Source organism: Sapajus apella, unplaced genomic scaffold (genome assembly GCF_009761245.1).
Source record: "Sapajus apella isolate SASKATOON/1434 unplaced genomic scaffold, GSC_monkey_1.0 scaffold25, whole genome shotgun sequence".
Taxonomy (NCBI): Eukaryota; Metazoa; Chordata; class Mammalia; order Primates; family Cebidae; genus Sapajus; species Sapajus apella.
Window position 1 is genome coordinate 19,731,349 of NW_022436965.1, and position 23,494 is coordinate 19,754,842.

At 31.7% G+C, this 23,494-nt stretch overlaps 1 protein-coding gene across 3 annotated transcripts in view; it reads left to right on the forward strand.

The window, feature by feature from the left end:
- KIFAP3 (kinesin associated protein 3) overlaps positions 1 to 23,494 on the forward strand; it is a 143,164-nt gene that overhangs the window by 93,753 nt on the left and 25,917 nt on the right. For all 3 annotated transcript variants that reach the window (XM_032291410.1, XM_032291411.1, XM_032291412.1), the window contains exons 18-19: positions 8,557 to 8,746; positions 15,912 to 16,011. In XM_032291410.1, coding sequence (XP_032147301.1) covers positions 8,557 to 8,746; positions 15,912 to 16,011 — 290 coding nt within the window. The remainder of the gene's footprint in view (positions 1 to 8,556; positions 8,747 to 15,911; positions 16,012 to 23,494) is intronic.

Sequence of the window (23,494 nt, forward strand, 5' to 3'; positions counted from 1 at the left end):
ACCTCTAGATAATAATTTCCTAGTATTTTCAGCATGACTGTATTCTATAATAATAAAAAAATAAAATATAAATAGACAGGATGGAAATATTTGTAGCTCAAAGCAATTTATCTGTAAGAAAACAAACTTACTTGCCACTGAAGACAGATAGTGCAGAATAACACTTAAGAAAAATTAGATGCCTTGCAAGCCTTGGGGAAATATACTTTCTGCAGTAAAGTACTTGTCCCCCAAATTATGCAAATATTATACTAGTGATGATTTGTTTAATGTAATTGGGCCCAAGCCCTCAACTGATGAATTGAAACAGATGTGTGGTGGTAGTACTCTGGGAACCAAGGAGGATTACATAACTTGTTTACATGATGCAGTCTCTGTGGCCTCATCAGCACATTGTCATCTGTTTGATTATGTTACTTGTAGCTTGGGAGGCAGGGAATGGTGTAGATGCAAAGAGGAGCAGGGAGGCAAGGAGAGAGAAACCTATAGCTAGTTGGTCTTCCAAGGGAATTATAAGTCTGTTGACCATTGCCTTTTTCTCTTCCATGCCTTGGGAATCATGAAAGGAAGAACATTACCTACACCTCCAATCTAGAGAGCTTTTAACAACTCAATTAGATTTGTATCTTTCAGTACATCCTCAACTTTGTGTGAAGTATTTGAGAACCTCAGAAATCCTCCTCTGATATTTCTGGTTTGTCAGATAGTTAATACATGTTTATTAAGCACCTATTACGTGCCAAACACTAAGAAAGACACTGAAATTACAAAACTCAACAATATATGTTCCTTGAATATAAAAATTTACAATCTAGACTCCAGAGAACACCAAGCTACTATTCTGTAACCATGTGAACTGGCGTTCCAGAAGCAGTACTACTACATGGCCCATCACTAGATTATTTGTACTAATGACACACTATTCTCTACAGGGTGTTAACAGGAAAAGGGATATAACCAGGTTCTCTGGTGAAAGACTGATGACTGTCATCATTCTAGCTACTATGTGATTTAGTAGTGACATAGGCTTGTGGCACTGAGATTTTGAATGGTACTTCTTCCTTTTTTATTAACTCTTAATTATAATCATGGGCAGATTGTTTTTATTTTAATAATCTGGAATTAATAGCAAGCTCTCATATTCTAAACTTGGAAAAGTAGGTGCTGTCTTCATTCCAGACAGACAAAACTGTACTTAATAAGGCTGGTTTATTAAAATGAAATAAACCAATATAGCTTTAAATGTAGCTTCTACATCACCCATTGTTATGGTCTTTGCAAAGATAACCAAGGAAGCCTGTGTCAGAGAGAAAATGTGGGTTTATTAATAATCTTGCCAGTAAGGGAGAGCACTTTAAAAAGTATCTTACAACATCTTGAAAAGAAGTTACAGAGAAGGTTTTATAGGGTTAGGGTTAGCATTAGAACTCAAGCTTTCTCAAGCATGGGTAAATGCTAGTCACTTTTAATTGGCATACAAGTTGGATGTGGGCACAGGGTAGTGATTTTCAAGTGAATTGTTGGCAGAAATTTCTAAAATCTTCTCTTTCCAGACCAAGTAGAACTGGTTCTTGTTTGTTTTGCAGTCTTGGTAAAGTTTTTTTATTTCTCAGTGTAAGTTTGATTTTTATTTCTTAATCCCATAGAATCTAATTGGGTTTAATGAGATAAATTTAGTTAGCCCTTTTTTATAGTTCATTTTAATATTACATAAACCAAAAGGCAGAAATTTAGGATATTTTTCTGACTTGTTAGAATTTAAGTATATACACACATAATTTTATACATAAATGTGTGTTTCCTACCTGTTATGCATGTTACTTTATTTTTTTTTAATTGACAACAGTTGGACTTAGGCATAGTATGAAAGAAAAAAATTATGATTTCTTATTTATATAAATTTTATGTAGTTATTTCTTTTCCTTTGTGGTCAAGACTAAAGGTCAATACTTGGGGCAGTCTTATTGAGAAATAGATAGCATGTACATAAAAATCAGCAACTATTATATATGTTAAATTATGTGTATTTTATCTATATTATTGGGAGAAATATTTTCTAAGATATAAAAAGTGTCTTGTTTGCAGCTACCATCATAACTTTAATGAGCAACTAAATTACTCCAGACTTGCCTTAATTTAGTATGAAAAATTATATTAAATAAACCATGTTACAGTCTCAATTAGGGGGCTGCCACATTAAAGGAGAAAGGAAAATCTGTTTTTCATCAGTTATGTTAGAACACAAAGCAGATCTGTGTAGCTCTGTGTTATCCTATAGTGTGTTAATCAGATACAAGGTGTGACGGAAGCCAGTGACAAAGTTTTCCTGATAGTGAACAGGCTCTGATAATAGGCTAGTTAAGGCTTCATAATGTTTCGGTGGTTAACTAGTAAACAAAATGATGTAGGACTTCAAAAAGGATGGCACATTCCATGTAAAACCAAACCATAAGTCTTTCATGACACTTTAGAATTTATGGATACTGAATGCTTAAAATCACAATGTCAGGAGCTGAGAAGAGAAGGAAATAAACAAAGCATGTTTTTCTTTAAATACACAACAAACTCAAGTCTTAATTGGCCTGGAAGTTGGATGTGGGCACTCAAGTCTCAAAGCCAGGACACCAGGGTGCACTCTTTGTGAAAAAAAAAATTTCAAAAATAAAGAAAACACTATATTCCTAGAATATTTTCACAGAGGCTTGATGGGTTTTGATGACATACCTTGGCTGTGATTCAGCTGTGACATCTCTGAATTCTCATAATTATTTTTTGATATGGGTCACAGAGTAGTGATTTTCAACAGCCATAAGCTAAAATACTTGATTTTCAAGAAAACTTTTCAGAAACATAAAGATAAATGGTCAGTATTATATAGCAAAACAATGCTATCTCATTTAATTCTAACTAATGTTTACTACTAAAGAAAAAATAAAAGTAAAAATATTTTAATGAATATTGTTTTCCTTGTGGCATATTTTATTCTAAGATGCTTTATTTGGTAAACAGTTGAAAACCTGAGGCAACACTATCACAAACTAGAGCAAACTTCTATGGCACAAGTACAGTATCTTAATAATGTTTCATACTTAGCCTGTAAATTTTTTAAACACATATTTTTAAATATTTTCCGAAGTTATCCATTAATATTGGAGTTAAGAAAGTCATTGAAAACTGGTGGGATATAGTAGTTATTGTGGTTCTATCTTGCTAAAGTTTTTATAGATATTTTTCCTGTAATTTTCATTTTCCAATAATGAAAGTGTTACTTATATAATCATGAAACTCCAAATATTATTTCAAAGTTATGTTATGACTCTTTAAGACTTTAAATGGAAAAACTTTTAGGGCTTTTTGATAGGGTTAAGCCAAGGTGTTTTTTTTGTTGTTGTTGTTGTTTTTGCCTTTTTCTGTCTATGATGTATAACAAAGCATCATACAAACATATTTAATTTCAAGGCCACCTCTTATTAAAACTCTGCTTGCCAATGTAGTAGATTCATCATAGTACGATTCTGGAATCGTTGTTGGATCTTTTGCAAGATATAATTTTCTATATCTTAAATACGCAGTTGGTGTAGAATAACATTCTATGTCATATTTCCTGAGAGAAGAGCTGTTTTGCTTCTTTTTAGAGCTGAGAAAATAACCATAGTGTTTTTATTGTGATCCTGTAAACAATAATGCATGTTAATTAGTAAGTTAGTCATAGAAATCAAACCTATTAGTTTATAGTACAAAATGCTTAAAAGTTAGAGTAAAATTATTTTAAGTAAGAAAATGACAGTGCAATCTATATCATTGCTACCATACTTTTTAGGCTTATAATGTTACGAGATGAACTGGTTCTATACGATAATTCAGTCAAAAACTGATAAAAGAGAGAAGGTGAAAATTTTAAAGGACTGCATAAAGGCAGTCATTACATTTGGTGCTAAGTTCTGTGCTAACTCACTGCCTTAGAAAATCAGTTTTAACAAGAAATTATCAAAAGTTAGCCATGGATGCTTATGGATATTTTTGGGTTGTGTGTTTGGACTTTTGTCAAATAGAGTTGGTAATCTCTTTTTAAACTGAGCCTTGTATGTGTAAACTTATTAATAAGAATATTGATGTGAATGCATAGGGTGATAAGAATGCTAAAGTTAGAAGGGCAATTGTTTATGAAGAAACTTCTTTGTTACATATTTTTACATTTATTAGATATATGTTTGTTATTGTTAAATTATGATAATCTTAAAAGAGGATGTGAGATGATAACTCAGAGTAAGCAGGATTTTGTTTGTTTTTGCAAAGCATTAATTACTAGGCTAAATACATTTTGTGGAAGTGTAGTTTCAGGATTTTTAAAATTTTAAATATTACCTACCTTTATAGCATTTCACAGGTATCAGTAGTAGGAGTCAAGTTTCACTCTTAGTGGAAGAGCAGACCCCGTATTTTATATGCTTTGAGCACTTGACTGAATTTTAACTCCTGTTCTTACCCTAGGAATGAATATGCTTGAAATTTAAATTATAAAGAAATCATCAGATTGTATGATTGTTCTGTCTTTTTCCTTGAATGAATTCCTCTTGATTCAGATAATTCAATCAGATTTAAATTTTTCTACCAAAATGAAAAATTAGGTTGATGCCTCTTCCCAAGTGAAACAAGCTACTATTCTTAAAAGAAACAATAACATTCAAATTAGTTCTGTATTTAATGTGGACTTACTAGGATTTCTAGTATTTTATAAACCATATTCTGAGAGTTTTGGAAAACTCTAACCAACTTATTTTTTAGAAAAAAAAGCCGATTAGTATGGGTATGGAGAATTTCTTGTCCACAATATCATTTTGCTTTTTATTTATGTATTAAATGTTTTACCCCAATGGATATAATAAATTTATCCTTTCTGTCTACTGTATGGTTATGTGATCACTTTTTGTAAATTATTTGGCCATTTCTAACATGACAGTATCTTTCTGCAGCTAACTTTAATTCAGCACATACACAGAACCACATATGGCAACAAAAAGTGTACTCTTGCAAAGTTATATGACTCTAAAAGAGATTCACAGTTATATTTAGTATTTAGGCCAAATTACTTTGAAGTAATCTAATCATATGCCTATATTACATAATGAGGCCTCACTTGGTATTTTATTTAATTTTGGAAGCCCAAAGTGAATCACCAAAGTCTGCAGCCAGCAGAACTGCTTGTAACAACATCTCTGTTCATATTATTTTTCAACTCTGTCTTTCCCCAATACCCTCCCAAGTATGGTCAGCTCAGTAAGTGCGTGACTGAGAATACCGTGGGTTAATATACTTACCAGACCAGAAGCTACTTCTTCCCATATCACTGCTTGCTTACAAAATCTTAGAGCAGAATGTTGACCCTGGAGGCTATTAGTTATATTCTCATTCAATGAAGAATCCATTCTGCAGTAACCCTGATAAATGTTCATTTATCCTCTGTTTAACTGCCTCTTCCACATTGCTGGCCTGAGGTTTGCAGTGCTGTAGTAGCCACAGCCAGCTGTGTACCCTGGATCAAGTTACTTCAGTGTTCTGAGCCTCATTTTCTCATTTGTAAAATGTTAATAATTATAGTACTTTTTTCAGAGAGCCGTTACTTGAATTAATTAAAGTAATTTATTTAGTGTTCTCAGTATAAGTTATCTAAATGCTTTATATGTATTATCTCATTTTGGCAGAACAATTTGTGTGTGATCAGTGAGATTGGGTGGTTGTATAAATTACCATCACATTTAGTCATTGTGACTACATCAGTAATACTAAGTAGGTATGGCATTTGGATTTATTATTTATATCTGAATAGTCAGTTTCAAGTATAGTTTAGTAACATAGATGTAACTGGGGTAAAGATCTCCAGTTGTTTAATTATTAAAATTCTATCCATTGAATAATAAATATTATTTTTATATAATGTTTATGATCTTAATTTTATGCAACTTAATTTTAAATAATAATATTAGGGAATAGATTGACGACTAATAGAAATGTTAATAGATAACTATTAGAAAATAAGTCCTGGCCAGATGCCGTGGCTCACACCTGTAATCCCAGCATTTTGGGAGGCTGAGGCAGTTGGATTACGTGAGGTCAGAAGTTCAAGACCAGCCTGGTCAGCATGCCAAAAATACAAAAATTAGCCAGGTGATGGTGGCAGGCGCCTGTAGTCCCAGCTGTTCGGGAGGCTGGGGCACAAGAAGCACTTTAACCCAGGAGGCAGAGGTCGCAATGAGCTGAGATTGTGCCACTGCACTCCAGCATGGGGGACAGCGAGACTCTGTCTCAAGAAAAAAAGGAAAAAAAAAAAAAAGTCCCATTATTGGGTGTATACCCAAAGGAATATACATTGTTCTACCGTAAAGAGACATGCACGTGCATGTTCATTGCAGCACTGTTCACCATAAGCAAAGACATGTAATCAACCTAAATGCCCATCAGCAGTAGACTGGCTAAAGAAAATGTACATATACACCATGGACTATTATACAGCCATGAAAAAGAACGAGATCATGTCCTTTGCAGCAACATGGATGGAGCTGGAGGCCATTATCCTAAGTAAATTAAAAAAGGAATAGAAAATCAAATGCCACATGTTCTCACTTATAATTGGGTGCTAACTATTGAGTACACGTGGACACAAGGGAACAACAAACATCAGGACCTATTTAAGGGTGGAGGGTGGGAGGAGAGTGAGGACTGAAAAACTACCTATTGAGTACTATGCATATTACCTGGGTAACAATCTGTACATCAAACCCCCATGACACACAGTTTACCTGTGTAACAAACCTGCATATGTATCCTTAAACCTAAAATAAAAAGAAAAAAGAAAACAAAGTTCATAATTTGGCAGCAAAATTGTCAGTACCAGTATTACAGTCAAAAAATATCCTCAACCTTCTCCAACTTCAGTTGAAAGGGAGCATCTATATGTTTTTTAAATATGCAGTATAGAACACACAGTCTGACAACTGACACTGCTGGGATTTGCTGATAATGTGAAACTTAAAATTGAACAAGTTAAACTTGTAACAAGAAAATTACAATAATAATTACATTTATTATAAAATTTCAGATTTTATTTTTATATCCCAGAAATGTATTCTGTGATAGCCATTTTGATTTGAGTCTCAGCTTGAGTTGAAAATTGCCCAGCATTTAACTAAAATATGTATTTAGTCTACCTCTTAATTTTTGTGTTTGCCTTAATAGTGCTATTACCCTGCATTCCTCTAACTCCTTTTTAGACAGCTGTAACCAAATGTGTTTAAAGATATGACAGAGGAATTTAAAACCAAGAACCCTAACAATGACATAAAATATCTGAAGCCTTTTATTTTCTATCCATACTATCATTTCTGTTATCCATTGTTAAATCAATACACTAATCAGAAGTAGCTGCAGCCTATGGGACAAGTAGAAGATGGAGAAGTTCTGGCTGGAGGTTATAGTAATTTGCCTATGTGTCCTTCAAAACACCAAGAACTTTCTCTCTAACAAGTGTTACAGTTACACATGTCAGTGAATAACCCAGTCTTGCTCCGCAGGAGTTTATGATTAAAACAAGAAACATTTAAAGAAATAATTACAACTAAATAAGACAAGATCATTAATTTGTGGTTGGAACAAAAATTCAATTCTGTTATTTGTTTTCTGTAGTAAACCATTTTAGAAGCTAAAGCAATACTTTAATAGTACTTTCCCCCTAATGTTATCTAGACTAAAAGATATAGCAAACTATGTCATTTTATGCTAACTACCTGTTATTAGTGCCACAAATACAGTTGACTCTTGAACAACAGAGGTATTAGGGGACCAATTCCCACACACAGTTGAAAATCCATGTATAACTTTGCACTCCCCCAACACTTAATAGCCTACTGTTAAATGGAAGCCTTACTAATAGCATAAACAACGCATATTTTGTATATGTATTATATACTGTATTCTTACAATAAAGTAAGGTAGAAAAAGGAATATTTTTAAGAAAATCATAAGGAAAAGAAACTATATTTACTGTTCACCAAGTGGAAGTGAATCATCATAAAGATCTTCATCCTCATTGTCTTCACATTGAATAGACTGAGAAGAAAGAAGAGGAGGGCTTGGTTTTGCTTTCTCAGAGGTGGCAGAGGTGGAACAAAAATCCATGTATAAGTGGAACTGTGCAATTGAAATCCATTTTGTTCTAAGATCAATTTTAATTATAGTCACAAGAACTCTTTAGAAACTGAAGCCTTGCTGCTTGCTTAAATTCTGGCAATATTTACATAATATTAAATAAGAATTTATGAAATTTAAACTTTTCTAGTGTTTGCCATTGCCATTAGTAATTGGTAATCCAAACAAAAACTTCTTTATGTATGTAATTGCTTTTTGTTGGCTATTATATAAAATAATTCTGAACAGGTATTTTTAATGCTGCCCCTGGCCCAACAAAGGACCCCCCAAAATTCTCGAGAGATAAAAACATTGCTATCTGAGTGCCAAGTGAGTTAGCTTATATAATAACAGTTGACTGTTTATTTTCAATAGGAATATGATGAAGAATGGGCTAAGAAAATTCAGAGTGAAAAGTTTCGCTGGCATAACTCTCAGTGGCTGGAGATGGTAGAGAGTCGTCAGATGGATGAGAGTGAGCAGTACTTGTATGGTGACGATCGAATTGAGCCATACATTCATGAAGGAGATATTCTTGAAAGACCTGACCTTTTCTACAACTCAGGTGATAACCAAAGTGAAACTAAACAATTTACATGCTATGAGTAGAGATTTTAGTCTTCCAGCCTTGCACATTCCCAAGCTTAATAAGCACTTCTTTTAGTTTATGAATGGTCTTCTAATGATTTTAGTGTAACATCTATATACAATAAGCAAACCTATTAACTTACCATTATTTTTTTCCAAGTTAGTCTTTGATGTAATCTCCATAAAAGGCTGTAGGCAGGGAAACTAACTGTTCTTAGAAGTTTATTACTTGCTAGAATGTGTAAACGTAAATGGACAACTTCAAGATTTCTGACTTCTGTTCAAAAATATAATATTCATTTCTCTTATGTGTTTACTAAATGTATAATTTATTGTTTTATCTTTCATTTTACAAGGTATTTAATCTTAACAATTTAATTTTGCTGTGGTTTTGCTTTAATTTCGAACTACCAAACTCTATATGGTAACGTTGGGAAAGATTTAGATACTTGCTAGCAATTGTTTATTCTTCTAAACTATGCTAATGTTTTCAAGGTAAAATTTAATGTTGACATAAATCTTACGTGTATTATAACCATGTTGATTCTGCAATACTACCTTTTTCCAAGGAGAGTTTGATACAAAGATTGGTAAGTTTTTGCATATTCTAGCTTTTACTGTTTTGTACCATTGCCAACATTAATGTGACTTCATTGAAGTCATTTTGTTGAGGAGAGAAAGGAAAGGAGTTTGATAATAATTAAGATCTGCAGCAAGTTGAAGATAAAAAGCATTAAAGTGATTATATCTGAATTAGTGACTCACCTTTTTTTCTACTATGTATTTCTACTATGTATTTAGTGTTCACAAATACGTTCTCTAAAAATTTTGTATATTGTCTTATTTTATCTGAACAATTTGTGTGTGATCAATGATTGGATGATTATGTAAATTACTATTACATCTGATCACTGTACTCACATTAATAATACCACTCACATTTTCATTCATGTTGTTTTCTTGTGTATTGTGCAAATTTTCCATGGATATTATGTATTATTTTTGTATTTGGTATACTTAAATCATGGAAAATTTATGCTCTACTTTGAAAATTAAATAGATTTCTTCCTAACTGAATTTTACAGTAGTTATAAAATGCTGCTTTGTGTTTCAAACCAGATGGAATAGATCATTAATTTCAACCAAACAGAATTTCTTAGTTCAGTAATAGCAAGCAGCTGTTCCTTACATATTCAGTAATCATGAAGTAAGATGATGTAAAATATATGTGATATGAATTTTTTTGTTAATGGAAATCAGAATATTCTTGGAATCAAGTTTCTTGCCCTGAAGGTTGATAGCTGCCTTTCATAATGAATCAATTAATAGTTTCTAAAACCAGATAAAACTGTTAACCACCTCAGTATTCATCATTGTTGTTTTAATACAATTAAAATTTCAGAACAGATTTCTAAAAAGTTATACCACATTTCCAAAATTAAATTAGCCTCTTAAAGTGAAAATCCTAAACATTTTACTGATACTTTATAATTAAAATTATATATAAGTAAACTTACACTTTTGTGAGAAAACAATTACGTATATTTTCATACACCAAAACTTAGAAACATTTGGATTTTTTTTGTATCTATAGCCTGATGATATGATAGACATTTGACAGTAGATACTACATGCTGTGAGTCTCAAAATAAAGTTCTTGTAGCAAGCAATTTTTTTCAGTTTAGTAATTATTTTACCTACATCGTTTTCCATGAATAGTCCATGGACTAAATGAATCTCAGTAGCATTTCTTGATGTGTCTCATGGAAATCTAGATAATATCAGCCTCCCTTCCTTTATTGTGTATAATTGTATCATCAGAAAACATCAGATAAATTTGTAGTACTGCATATTTGTTTGAGTACTTGAGCCATGTTTTTAAGCCTCTGAAAATTTAGGCTGCTTCTGATAAGAGCAGCTTTAGTAGCTTTTCAGCCACAGAGGTTAAAGTTAGTGGCTCATAATTCTCTGGGTCTTACCATTTACTTTAAAATGAAATCGTATCTACCATTTCCTAGTCATTAGTATCACTCTCTGTATTTTCAGACTATTTAATAGTTAAATGTATATGATTCTGCTGTGTTTTAAAAAAACCTTAGTATTGTCATGTGAAATACAAAACAAGCATCTCCTTTAGTTACAGTATTTTTTCCTTAGTCTAAAATTATTGATTGTAGTCACTAATTAATTTCCTTTGCTATCATGAAAATGAAGCTGTTTGCCTTAGTACTTTTACCCATAGAGGAAATACTTTGTCATTTATAAAGCTGCATTGCTACTACATAGATCTAAATGACTTTTTATTTTTTAATTGTTCTTCATTAATTGTAGTGAATCTTATTCTTAGTATGTGAATATATTCCTGGAATATGAAGCTTAAAATGGTTGGTTCTGTCTCAGGAGTATTGTAAAAACCATAGATTTCATTTACCTATGTGTTTCTGTGATGTGTCTTATAAAGTATAGCCAAATAAATTATTAATAAGATTTATCATTTTAGTTCTTTTTCTCATTTTCTATGCTAGTGACATCTGTTTTCTCCTATCTAGTCAGTTTCACCTTTAGCTAGTTTACCAAAGAGCTCAACATTATATTTTAATTTGACTTTAAAAAAATAAAAAGAGGTGGCTCAGACCTCTAATGCCAGCACTTTGGGAGGCCAAAGCAGGGGGATTACTTGAGACCAGGAGTTCAAGACTAGCTTGGGCAACATAGTGAGACTTATCTCTACCAAAAAAAAAAAAAGAAAGAAATTAGTCCCAGCTACTCAGAAGGCTGAGGTGAGGGGATCACCTGAGTCCTAATAGCTCTGGGCTATAGTGAGCTATGCCAATCAGGTGTCCACACTAAGTTCAACATCAGTATGGTGACCTCCTGGGAGTTGGAGACCACCAGACTGCCTAAGGAGGGGTGAACTGGCCCAGATCCAAAAGTGATTAAGTCAAAACTCCCATGCTGATCAGTAGTGAGATCATGCCTGTGAATAGCCACTGCACTCCAACCTGGGCAAATTATTAATAGCAAGACCCTGTCTCTTTAAGAAAAAAAGTTGGCTAGGTGCAGTGGCTCATGTTTGTAATCCCAGCACTTTGGGTGGCCAAGGCAAATAGATCACTTGAGTTCAGGAGTTTGAGGCAAGCCTGGCCAACATGGTGAAACCTCATCTCTGCTGAAAATACAAAAATTAGCCAGTTGTGGTGGCATACTCCCATAATCCCAGCTACTCAGGAGGCTGAGGCAGGAGAATCGCTAGAACCAAGGAGGCAGTGGTTGCAGTGAACTGAAATTGTACCACTGCATACCAGCCTGGGCAACAAAGCAAGAAAGACTCCATCTCAAAAAAAAAACAAAAAAAAAAAAAGAAAGAAAAATAGTTTATTTTTAAAAAAAAAAGAACTGTATTTCAGTAGCAATATATGATATACAAGATAATATATAAGAAGATACTGAGTTTTTATATTTTTTTATTTGCAATGTTTATAAGCCAGTTTTTTAAACTGTCTTTCAGAACTCAGAAAGTTGATAAATTACCTATGTTGACAACAGATTTGCTTTGGTTTCATCATTGTTCCAGTATATACTCTGTTTTGTTCATAACTGTCTTTATCATTTACTTAGGGCATCTCAGAAAGATGTGCTTTATAACTGTGTTCTAAAAGGTTTTATATAATTAAGTAATGTAAATGTATATAATACTCTATAGCTTACAGAGTGTTCTGGTGTATATCTGTGTTTTCTGTTTGTTCTCTGGTCACTGAAATGTTACATGAAATACTTTAGTTCCTTGTTAGTATCTTTGAAACAAGTTTAGAGTAGGAATATAAGATGCTCCTAGATTTATTTGGAAAATAAAGCAGAAACTATGATTCTTTTTTAGTATTTCCCTAAAAGAATTAATTTTGGATGAATAATGTTAAGAAAAAATAGATATTTCCAAAGAAGATTAGGTGCTTGAGATGTGAGGCTTTCATGGAATTTTTATACTTCATTCAAGTAAAGAAAGATTACTCATATGTCAGTGCTGCCTAACTTTTATCAAGCCATAAAGGGCGCTGTAGAAGCTGCTGCTTACTGAATCAACCAAAGTGATTAAAATCAATTAAAAATGAAGTTGGGCACCGTAGCTCACACCCATACTTCCAGCACTTTGGGAGGCTGAGGCAGGAGGATCACTTGACGCCAGAAGTTCAAGACCAACGTGAGCAATACCCTGTCTCCACAACAAATTTTTAAAATTAGCCAGATGTGGTGCTACACCTGCCTGTAGTCCCAGCTACTCAGGAGCATCACTATTCGAACACAGGAGTTTGAGGCTGCAGTGAGCTATGATTGTACCACTCCACTCCAGCCTGAGCAACAGAGCAAGACCCTGTGTCTTAAAAAAGAAATTAAAAAAACTTCAGAAGTATAAATTTACTCTTTACTTAATTAACATAAGATTAGACTTACTATATTATTAAACTAGTTGTATTCTGAGTTTATTAAATTTCTGGCTGAATCTTTAAAGTAAAAAAGTTTTAATTTGATCTCCATTTGATGATTGCCCAGTTTCTAGTGCCCTGTATTCTGTTTATTCTTTTGCTACTCATTATTCAAGACAATAGGCATTCTGAATCAAAAATAAGATGTTGAGAATTTGGTCAGATTTTTACTTAATTTCTTGCTAATCTGGATCACTTCACTATGACATATTTTATAAATATAAACTTTTTTACATAATTCAGATATCTTTTCATTTGGCTTTATTTATGTCTAAAATATTTCTGAGTGTTAAATTCTTTTGTTTTACTGGCATGCTGAATATCTTTGCGTGCATTTTCCACGTGTGGCATACATTTTATTTTGGCATTTTACTTAGCTTTGTTCCTCTAATATTGGCAGGTTTCTTAAACTCTGAATCTCAATTCTTTGGTTTTAATTTAACAGAGGAATTTGTTGATTTTTGTGTTCTTACCCATTAGTTTTAGCCACTTTCACAAAATCCTAGCCATTTTTAAAACACTTACTATATAAAATCACAAATTTTTATATGGCTAGAATCCATATAAAGTTGATTTTTTTTAAGTTACTTTACTGTCAATCTGTGGTGTCTTGGCATTTTCCTTGATTTATTCTTCTTTTTTTTTTTTTTGGTAACTTTTCACTGTTTAGCTGGTCTTTTTGATTTATAGAAACTTTAACTTCTAGTGGACATAAAAACAGGATTAAATATTACTGGCACTTTTAGTAGAAACTCAAGCAATCTCTTAAGTATTTTAAAGTTAGTAAAGTAATAGGACAAATACCAAAAGTGTCTATTACCAATTTAACAATTAAAAAATAATGTCATTAATATGTGATGAGTAACAAATGGATATATGTATCAAATTAGTAGTATGGGAGTCTTATGGAAATACAAATTACCCCACTTAATTCTTTTGCCAACTCTATTACTTAGTTTTACCATTCATTCAATTTTTAAGACCCTTTTTCCTCAAGCAGATTTCATCATTTAAACCTTACCTATCTTTCCAGACTCAAATCTGTTACACTTCTGCCTCCTCCCTCCCAAGTAGAATTTTCTAACCCCTCTATAGCTTTTACTGCCTCCATACTCATTTGGTACTTATATCCATTCCTTCTGTATATCATTATAAACCACATTTTTAATTGCATCTTAAGTGTTTGTCTTATATTTCACTTAAACTAAAATTCTTAAAAACAGAGATTATGTGTTATAATTTTATATATTTCCCACAGGACCTAGCATAGTGTTATTATGCATGTGCTAAGTATAAAATAATCATTTAGTGATTGAATAATTTGCCTATACTGTGTGCCAAATGTATAAACACTGTGGTGGGTATGACCTAGCTAACGTTTATCTGCAGGCCACTCAACAACCCAGCATACTTTTAGCAAAGGAAACTTTGAAAGGTCTCAAAGCTATCCAAATAGTTATCACAAAAAGCATGTACTAACATATTTGTTCTATGCATTGAACAGCTCTGAAGCCATTATTTAGATCTTTTTTTCCCTCAAATTCTTTTTATTCTTAACTTATTCGTAATTCTATCAAAAATAGGTTATCTAGATTCTTAGATTGGAACAAATGAGAAAGTAGTATACTCTATAATCAGGAAAAAGATCATAACAAATACTTAAATTTAGAAAAAACCATTTTGTAAGCAAAGAAAAATGACTCAACAAGTATACCAGTATAGAGCTATTTAGCATAGGTAATCAAATACATCTCTAAACCCTAGGGACTGTAAATATTTAAGATTTATAATGAATATTGAATAATCAATAAATAGTTTATCATTTTAAGAATATAGGTGTTGAACAGTGAGAACACATGGACACAGGGAGGGTAGCATCACACACTGGGGTCTGTTGGCGGGGGCTAGGGGAGGAACAGCAGGGGGTGGGGAGGTTGGGGAGAGATAACATGGGGACAAATGCCAGATATAGGTGATGGGGGGATGGAGGCAGCAAACCACCTTGCCATATATGTACCTATGCAACAATCCTGCATGATCTGTACATGTACCCCAGAAACTAAAGTACAATAAATAAAATAAAGAATATAGGGAGTGTAAACTATATGAAGATTTCTAATGTAAGTTTGTGTGTGTGTTTTAATGTTTGGCACTTAAACTGTCAAGTGTTGCTTTTTTAGAAATTCACTTATTTGAGATATCTGATTCCCTAATCATGCTACACTAATAAAGCTGTGAAATACAATAAAATATTACCTTTTACCAATACCAAGCTGTTTAATACCTCCTTGCCTTTATTTGTTCTATTTCCTTAGCCTGAACCATCCTTACTGTCTGTCCCCACCTTGCTTCCCTTATCTTTTTCCTTCTTCTCCACAAGACCATAAGCTGCTTGAAAGCAGAGACTAATTACTCTCCGTACTCGTATAGTACCAAGTATATAGTAGATGCTCAATGAATATCCAGTTACTGTGCTGCATTATTGTGCACCAGCACTTCAGTTCATACAGTCATCTGTTCATAATCCCAGAGAAAACAACATGTCATGCTAACATTTTTCTTTCTAAATATACAGTCTATTTTCATATTGTGTTGATTGATTGACAGATTTTCTTTTTCCTACACATATATTTTACTAGTTACCATTTTCTTTCTTTCTAGATGGATTAATTGCCTCTGAAGGAGCCATAAGTCCCGATTTCTTCAATGATTACCACCTTCAAAATGGAGATGTTGTTGGACAGCATTCATTTCCTGGCAGGTAAACAGTTTTCCAAGAAAAATCTAATGTATAATATCTGTTGCTTTTGAAAAGCTAAAATTCTCTTCACTCTCCATTTGTCTTAAGAGGTGAAAAAAAAAGGACATGTTTGATTTTAAATTAACTTATAAAGTCACATTTTCTATATTTAAAAAATGGAGATCACAGATCTAAAACAAAATATGTTCTCAAGTTGGAAAATGTAGATTGTTGACACAAACAATACTTTTGCCTAATTAATGAATGCAGCTTGTTTCTTGAGTGTTTTCTAAAGCCATTAAAATATAAAATGAGAACAGAAGACATGTATTTTAACAATTACTCAAGATACCACTATTTTTAAAAAGTTGATGCGTTTATTAAATTGAAGACTTTTTCTCCCTTGATGGTGTTTGAGTAAAATATTTAAGAAAAAAAAAAGGCCAGTATTCTTTTGCAATTATAAAAAAGTTCCCCACAGCATATATCCAGCTTTATTACATAATGATATCATAAATTTTTAAAATCTTGCCAGAAAGTATAAACAATATTTTCCTCTTCGTATCATTCCTAGAGGTGTAATATTTTAATTAAGACTGACACATTTCACATTAAGCTAGTCCAGTGAACAGATAGTCTTATTTTCCCTTAAGCCTATTTATTTTTTTCATTAAGTTGTTAATTTAATTTCTTCTGAAATTCTACTTTTCATTAGGATAAGTTATTTTCTATGTGTGAGATATGTTCATGTATTTTTTAAACGAACAATACAGTTTCATCTAATATGCAATAATTCTTAATGATCACTTGTAATGTTATTTTAATCTGATACTAATGATAATTTCAACCATTATCAATTATCAATTTATATAATCTGTTTTACAAATATTCATCTTACTTAACTTGCACAGCAACATTTTTAAACAAGTATTATTATATCTATTCAACTGATGAGGAAATCACAGCTCTAAAAACTCAAGGTTAATTAACCAGTTCACACAAATAGGATGATGGAGCAAAAATTTGAACTCAGGTATATATGTCATCAAAGTTTATGTTCTTTCCAGTATAACATGCTGCCTCATTTGGAGGAAACAAAATATAACATAGTGATTTTTAAGTTTTGTCCACAACTCACATTAAAAGAAGTACCTTTCATATTTGAACTTAATGCATACATACATATTTGTTTACATATATGTATCTACCTATACACGTATATGAAAATTGTTTACATATTTGTATCTACTTATATGTACATGTGAAACAAAAATTTCTTAAAATGGTACTCTACCTGTAATAGATAGTGATATTTTATTATATTCTATTTCCTGTTTTAAATGCAAATTGCAGCCCACTGCGTTGATTTCACAACTTGCTGATGGTCATGACCCAAAGTTTAAAAGCATGGTGGAGAATCATAGGAGTATTACATGAAATGTAGTAATAGCCTTAGGTGTAATTCAGTGTTCTATACTGTACTTTAAATAAATAATAGCCCTTTAAAAATTGTTTCATCTTTATACTAGATACTCGGAGTAAGAAATTCCTTGTGCCTTAGGAAATAAAAGCTACACATGATTAAATACTAGAGAGCATATGGCTTTCGATTATTTCTGATGCTTATGGCTATATTAGCTACAATTATTTAAATAGAGGCTGTTTAATCATTATAAATACTGTACTCTATCAAGTGACAATTCACTGTACAAATGTTTTCTGAAACATAATTGGAAAAGGAGGAAGTGATTTAGGTATTTGATCTTAATATTTATATTGAAGAATTTTGCTTATAGCGTTTATAATATGAATTATTCTGCCATTTATGGTTTACTCTTAGCCAAACATTATTTTTGTATCTACTGCCAATACAGTCAATCTAAAGAAAACTTACTGCTATAAGTCATGCATTACTTACTTGAGAAAGACTTGGTTTTATTTTTATTATATGACTTTTAAAGAACTAAACATTTTCACTAAAATATAGAAAACAACAACTTTTTGCTCAATTCAGCAAAATCTCTAATTTCTGGTTTTCAAACATTATTACTTTACACAATAATAAAAGTTTTGAGAGAGAGAAATGTATTCTACAAGTTATATACTGGATCCAAAGATTTCTGGATTTTATTTCTCGATTCTGTTAATAAGATATTTTTTAATAACTTTGGGGAAATTCTTTTACCTTTGTACGTTTACTTTCTTTTCAAAAGTAAAAATATTTAAGTAGCTTCTTTTACTTCACAAAAGACACATCCCAGTAATGTTAATAAAGCTTACTATAGACTATTTTTCAAATAAAAAGTCATACATTTATTATAATTATTTTCATTTGAGAATTGTTCACCCTTTAGAAAGAACTTTCCCTGAGAAAGTTAAGACTTTCATCTCTTGTCTTTTATAATTTTTTAGGCCTTAAATCACATTTAACTGCATCACATTTTTATTTTTAGAAAAAATAATTCACAATGAATTTCCTCAAATTTTGTGGCAGTTAATAGATCAAACAAAAAGGGACCCTAAACTGTATCAGCAGAGCCACAGACAGAGTACATAATATAGCCAAAGATTCATAGTCCTTTTTCACACTCTGTTTTACTTACTTACTCTGGAATCATTTGCTTTTTTGCTTTTATTCAGTCATTTGTGGTTGGTTAAGATTCTCCTTTTCATAGAACTTCTAAGCTCTTTTTCAACAGTAACTGTAGTTCTGTAAGTGTGGCATATTTTTCAATTCTGCAAGGATTTAAGTATTTTAAGTTGTTACATAGTTATTCACATATTTCAGTATGATAATTTTACTGCATAATGTGAAACTTTAAACGGTGGCTACATTTCAGCTCCTGATATCCTGTAGGTAAATTTGAATCTCATTAAACTAAATAATACTCATTCAAACTACTATATTTGAAATTTTTAATTTTAACCGATTTTAAACAAAATCAGAATATTTTTCAAGAAATGCAAGTTAAATAAAGAGAAGTTGTTGAACTCCTTCATCTCGACTGTAAAGATGAGAATAAGCAGACTTAATGGACAACATGAAGAATTTGTGTTAATTATGAAAGAATAATAGCTTAATTGATTGATCTTTACATGTTGAAAAAGCTGATTCTGTAATATCTTAAGAAGAGGAAATGTTATCTATTAGGAGTTGTTGAGTGTTTTTCCTTTAAATCAAGGAAATGGTCCAGATGATTTGTAAATTCTTTCCCTGCTTCTTTGTCATATGTCTTTGATAAATAAGCACTGTCAAGCTATCTGGAGAAAGAATAATACATGATTAACGTATAAAAGGTGAACTTTTATCATTACCGTTGTTTTTAATAATTTGAGTATAACAATATGTGGGATAAAACATGAAACAATATGACAGTGCCAAGTGGCATACTCTTCAGCCAGTTCTCATGGCTTTTCAGTCTCTGTTTTCTTAATATTTCAGTTTGAGTGGATTCATGTAATAAATAATAAATTGCTAATTTATATGACAGGGGTTTTTTAATTGTTTAAAGAAAAATTATTTATTTCTTCCCAAAATGACAAGCTTCAGTGATAGGATGAATGTATTAAAATCTGAGAAACTAAGCCAGATTTAAAGAAGAATTTAAACAGTTCAAATTGGTATTTTTCTTAAAATCCAAGTCAGGGGGTCCTTCTTAATCTGAATACCTACATTTTTGTAATATAGCAAGGCACTTTAATTGGAAACAGTGAAAACTGTTAAACTCATCTATTCCATCCTATAAGAAGACTGGATGTTAGATAAAACAGATATTGGCAATTGGGACAGTGAATCCTGGGTTTTAGACATGTGTCACTATCAGTTTGAACCCCTTGGCTCCAGGATTTCCCAACATATAGAGCTAATGCAAAATGCATTAGGGCTCTAAGGCATTAGCTATGGAGTTGCCAATCACAGAGCGACAAATGTAAATCTTCCCCTCCCAAAATCTGAACTGGTGTTAGAAAGTAAAGTGGAACTTGCTTTTGAAGCTAATTAAAAATAATGGGAGCAAGACTAGCTTTTTTTCCTGTTATGTGTACCATGTATCCGTACCATACTTTTGGACCATTTTTTTATTATAACTTTTACTTTTCAAGACTAACAAGAACCGCATGTTAAGGGTATTTTTAAACTGCTTCCAGCTTTTACAAATCAGTTTTTGTTACAGTAAAAATGGTCCATTTTTCTTTTATAGGAATCCAATTTTCATAAACTGGAAAAAAAATTGCAGAGACTGCTTAGGTTTCCGTGGGGCTTTGAAAAATATTTTTCAGAGAGCCTGGAGTTCTTCTTTGTGGTTGGCACAGTGATGTCATTTACTGACCATTTCAATGGGGTCAAAGACGAACTAGATGTGTGCATTATCTGAGCCATCTGACTCTTACACTTTCATTTTCTATGTGTGTGTTACAGACTGCCTCTTTTTTTTTCTTCAAATACTTTAGTATTAACTTTAATGCATTATATGTATTATATATTACATATACATATGCCTTCTATTTTGGTCTCTCTTTTCTTTCAACTATTAAATCACAGTTGAATAGTAGTTGTACTTTAAAAAAAATCCTACTGAGTAGAACTAACAAATTATTTCTTTAAAATATAAGAAATAATCTTTTACCGACATTTTTTAATGTATGATTTTTCAATTCTAGAATTCTACATGTAAAAAAATTAGACTTGTTTGTTTAGCTGAAGGCTGCCTTAATTAAACCCAGCTATTTAGTTTACTGTTTTTTCCCATGAGAAAGCAACCTCAAAATTACATATTTTCTATCTAAAAGGCATTGTGCAGTGTTTACAGAACTACATATTACTAGAACTATCTGAGTTTATTTCAAAGCAGTCATTCAAAAGAGAAATTAAGTTGCCTGTTTTACAATCCTTAATTTGGCCAAGCCAAAAAATTCTTTTATATTGAGAGGAAAGTAAATATGTCTGCAAAATTCCTTCTTTGATAAGTCCTTTATCAATTTTTAATTAATAACTCAACCTCATTTCTTCTAATAATTTAAGTTTTAGCGATCTTCATTACTGTGGCCATAGCATAGCAATTACATGGAAGGATCAAAAAGTGAAAAGAACCTCTCAAAAGCATTTTCTGTGATAGACATTGACACCAACCATTTGTTCAGCATTGTAAGAACTAACCTAATTGCTAAAAACCTATAAAATCTTTTAAAAATTATCATTAACTAAAATACTGCTTTATTTAGTGTGTTATTACATTTTTACCTAAGATCATAGTTTTTCTATTATTTATGAATTTCTTATTAATTTTTCTCAGCAGAAAACATGCTTCATGAAGCCTTTCAAAAAAACTTACAAGCAATTTTTCTAGACATGGTGGTTACAAATAAAGCAGACAGATAACATTTTCACCTATTAATTGCCAAATAATTTCTAATGCTGATACCCACACATAGAGCATAAAAGGACTCTGAAACACTTCTTATGGAAATTTAAGTTAATAAAACCTTTATGGAAGGCATTTGGTAATAAAGACAAGAGCCTTAAATTGTTTACTTCCTTTTACTGTATAACTTTATCTCTAAAAATTTGTCCTTATGAAATAATCAGAGATAAAAATAAAGACTGATAAATAAGTTGTTGTGTGTCAAAGAAAATTGATACATTGAGTTTGGTAGAATAAACATTTTTTATGACATTATTTTTGTGACGTAAGATGTAGGTCCCTAATACTTATTCTTAGCTGGATATGGTTGGGATATTTGCAAGAGTTGCTTCTCAGTTTAAATAGAATTTTAAGTCATGATTTAAACATATTCAGTAGAACCTCTTTATAGCAACAGCAAGGCTGGATAACAATACAGTGTCCTCTTTACCTTCAAAAGTTGCTCTGTTTCAGGTATGGTATATGATTTGATCTAAAAATACTCAGATATGTGCAAATTTTTGTTATAAATTATATCCAGTTATCCAAACGACATTATTTTCAATATATGTAAACATCTATTTCAAGCCAAGTAATAAATGATATATGTAGGTAAAACCAATAGAAATAATTTTATGTTCTTTCCACCTTCATCATTATTAATGAAGCAGAAGCATACAGTAAAATTTCTTGAGTAAAACCATAAGAAATAGTACTATATAACAGGTAAAATTATTCCTAAGATAATGAAGTAGTCATTTTACTCTTAAACTTATCGGATGGTTAAAACAGGAGAACAAGAGTGCAATAGCTGTGTTACAACATTGTTCTAATTAATGAGAAAATCAAAGCAAATAAAAATTTTCATACTACAAGAGTCTTGATCTTATACAATCTTTACATGAAATCCTTTTTTTGTTTCTGAATACTCATAGCAGTTATCCCAATTACTTTTTTGGTTAAGAAGGTGGAATGCCTTAGGAGCCTTCTAAAAGATTCAAAGAATAAAATGTTTAAGCCTTTTTACTCTAAATCTAAGTATATGAAGACTAATAACTTACATTTATCTTGCATTTAAATCTTCATGTATCTTATTTGATCATCAAAAAGTATGTGAGGTTATAGGGCAAAGAGTAATGTTGTCCTTATTTTCACAATGTGGAAATTAAGGCTCAGAGATTTTTAAGGAACTAGCCTAAAACCAGGTAGCTAATATTGAAGCCTTTAAGCTTGGTAAGAGCCAACACTCTTACTATTACGTCATTAGTGCCTCCAGACGACAAGCAGATATATTAGTCTTATCAGTAAACTGTACTTTAGAAAGTTTAAAATGAATGTTACTGAAATTCAGAACAAGATATGTAGGTTTTATTGTGCAACACGACATACTGTTTACCTAGTTTGCTTTAATACATTTGACATGGTTTACTGCAAATTGGTCATTCAGATTTGCTTGGAAGTAAGCTGCTAAGGGTTTATTAACACATTAAGTAATTAGTTCGCTACCTTTAAATTCTCTGAAGTAGTTAGTACACTAAATTCTCTACAGATTAAATCCAGTTGTATAGAAAATGGGAATGAAATAAGTGAGATATTCTCAGTCTAGAAGAGTAAATGCCTCATACAAATCATTTATTCAACTAATTAACCAGTGTAAATTTTTGCATACATGATGGTATTGTTTTAAAAATGCTCATAAATTAATCCTCGTGGGTTTACTACATTTTAGTCTGATTTCTCTTTATTTGTTTAGACTTTTTATGGAGACAGCTTCTTTCTAGTATTGAAAAGGTAAGGAAATTCAGTTCTACTGCTTGATCACTAATGATTTGTATTTCCCAAGGAGAACTGAATTAGGTTTTATTAGTAAATTGGGCCTATAACCTTTAAGGACAGATTTTATTAGATTATCACACATCAGCATTAGTAAATTGTAAACTTAACTGAAATACAGACGTATGAGCCACAAATCAAGGCTTAGAATCCTGGAAACTTGGGAAGATGTTTTATCCTAGAGAAATTATAGTCCTGACTTGAAAAAATATTTCAATGTATTTCTTTTGAAAATTTAGAAACAAGAGAAGTTGGTGACAGAACTGCCCTCT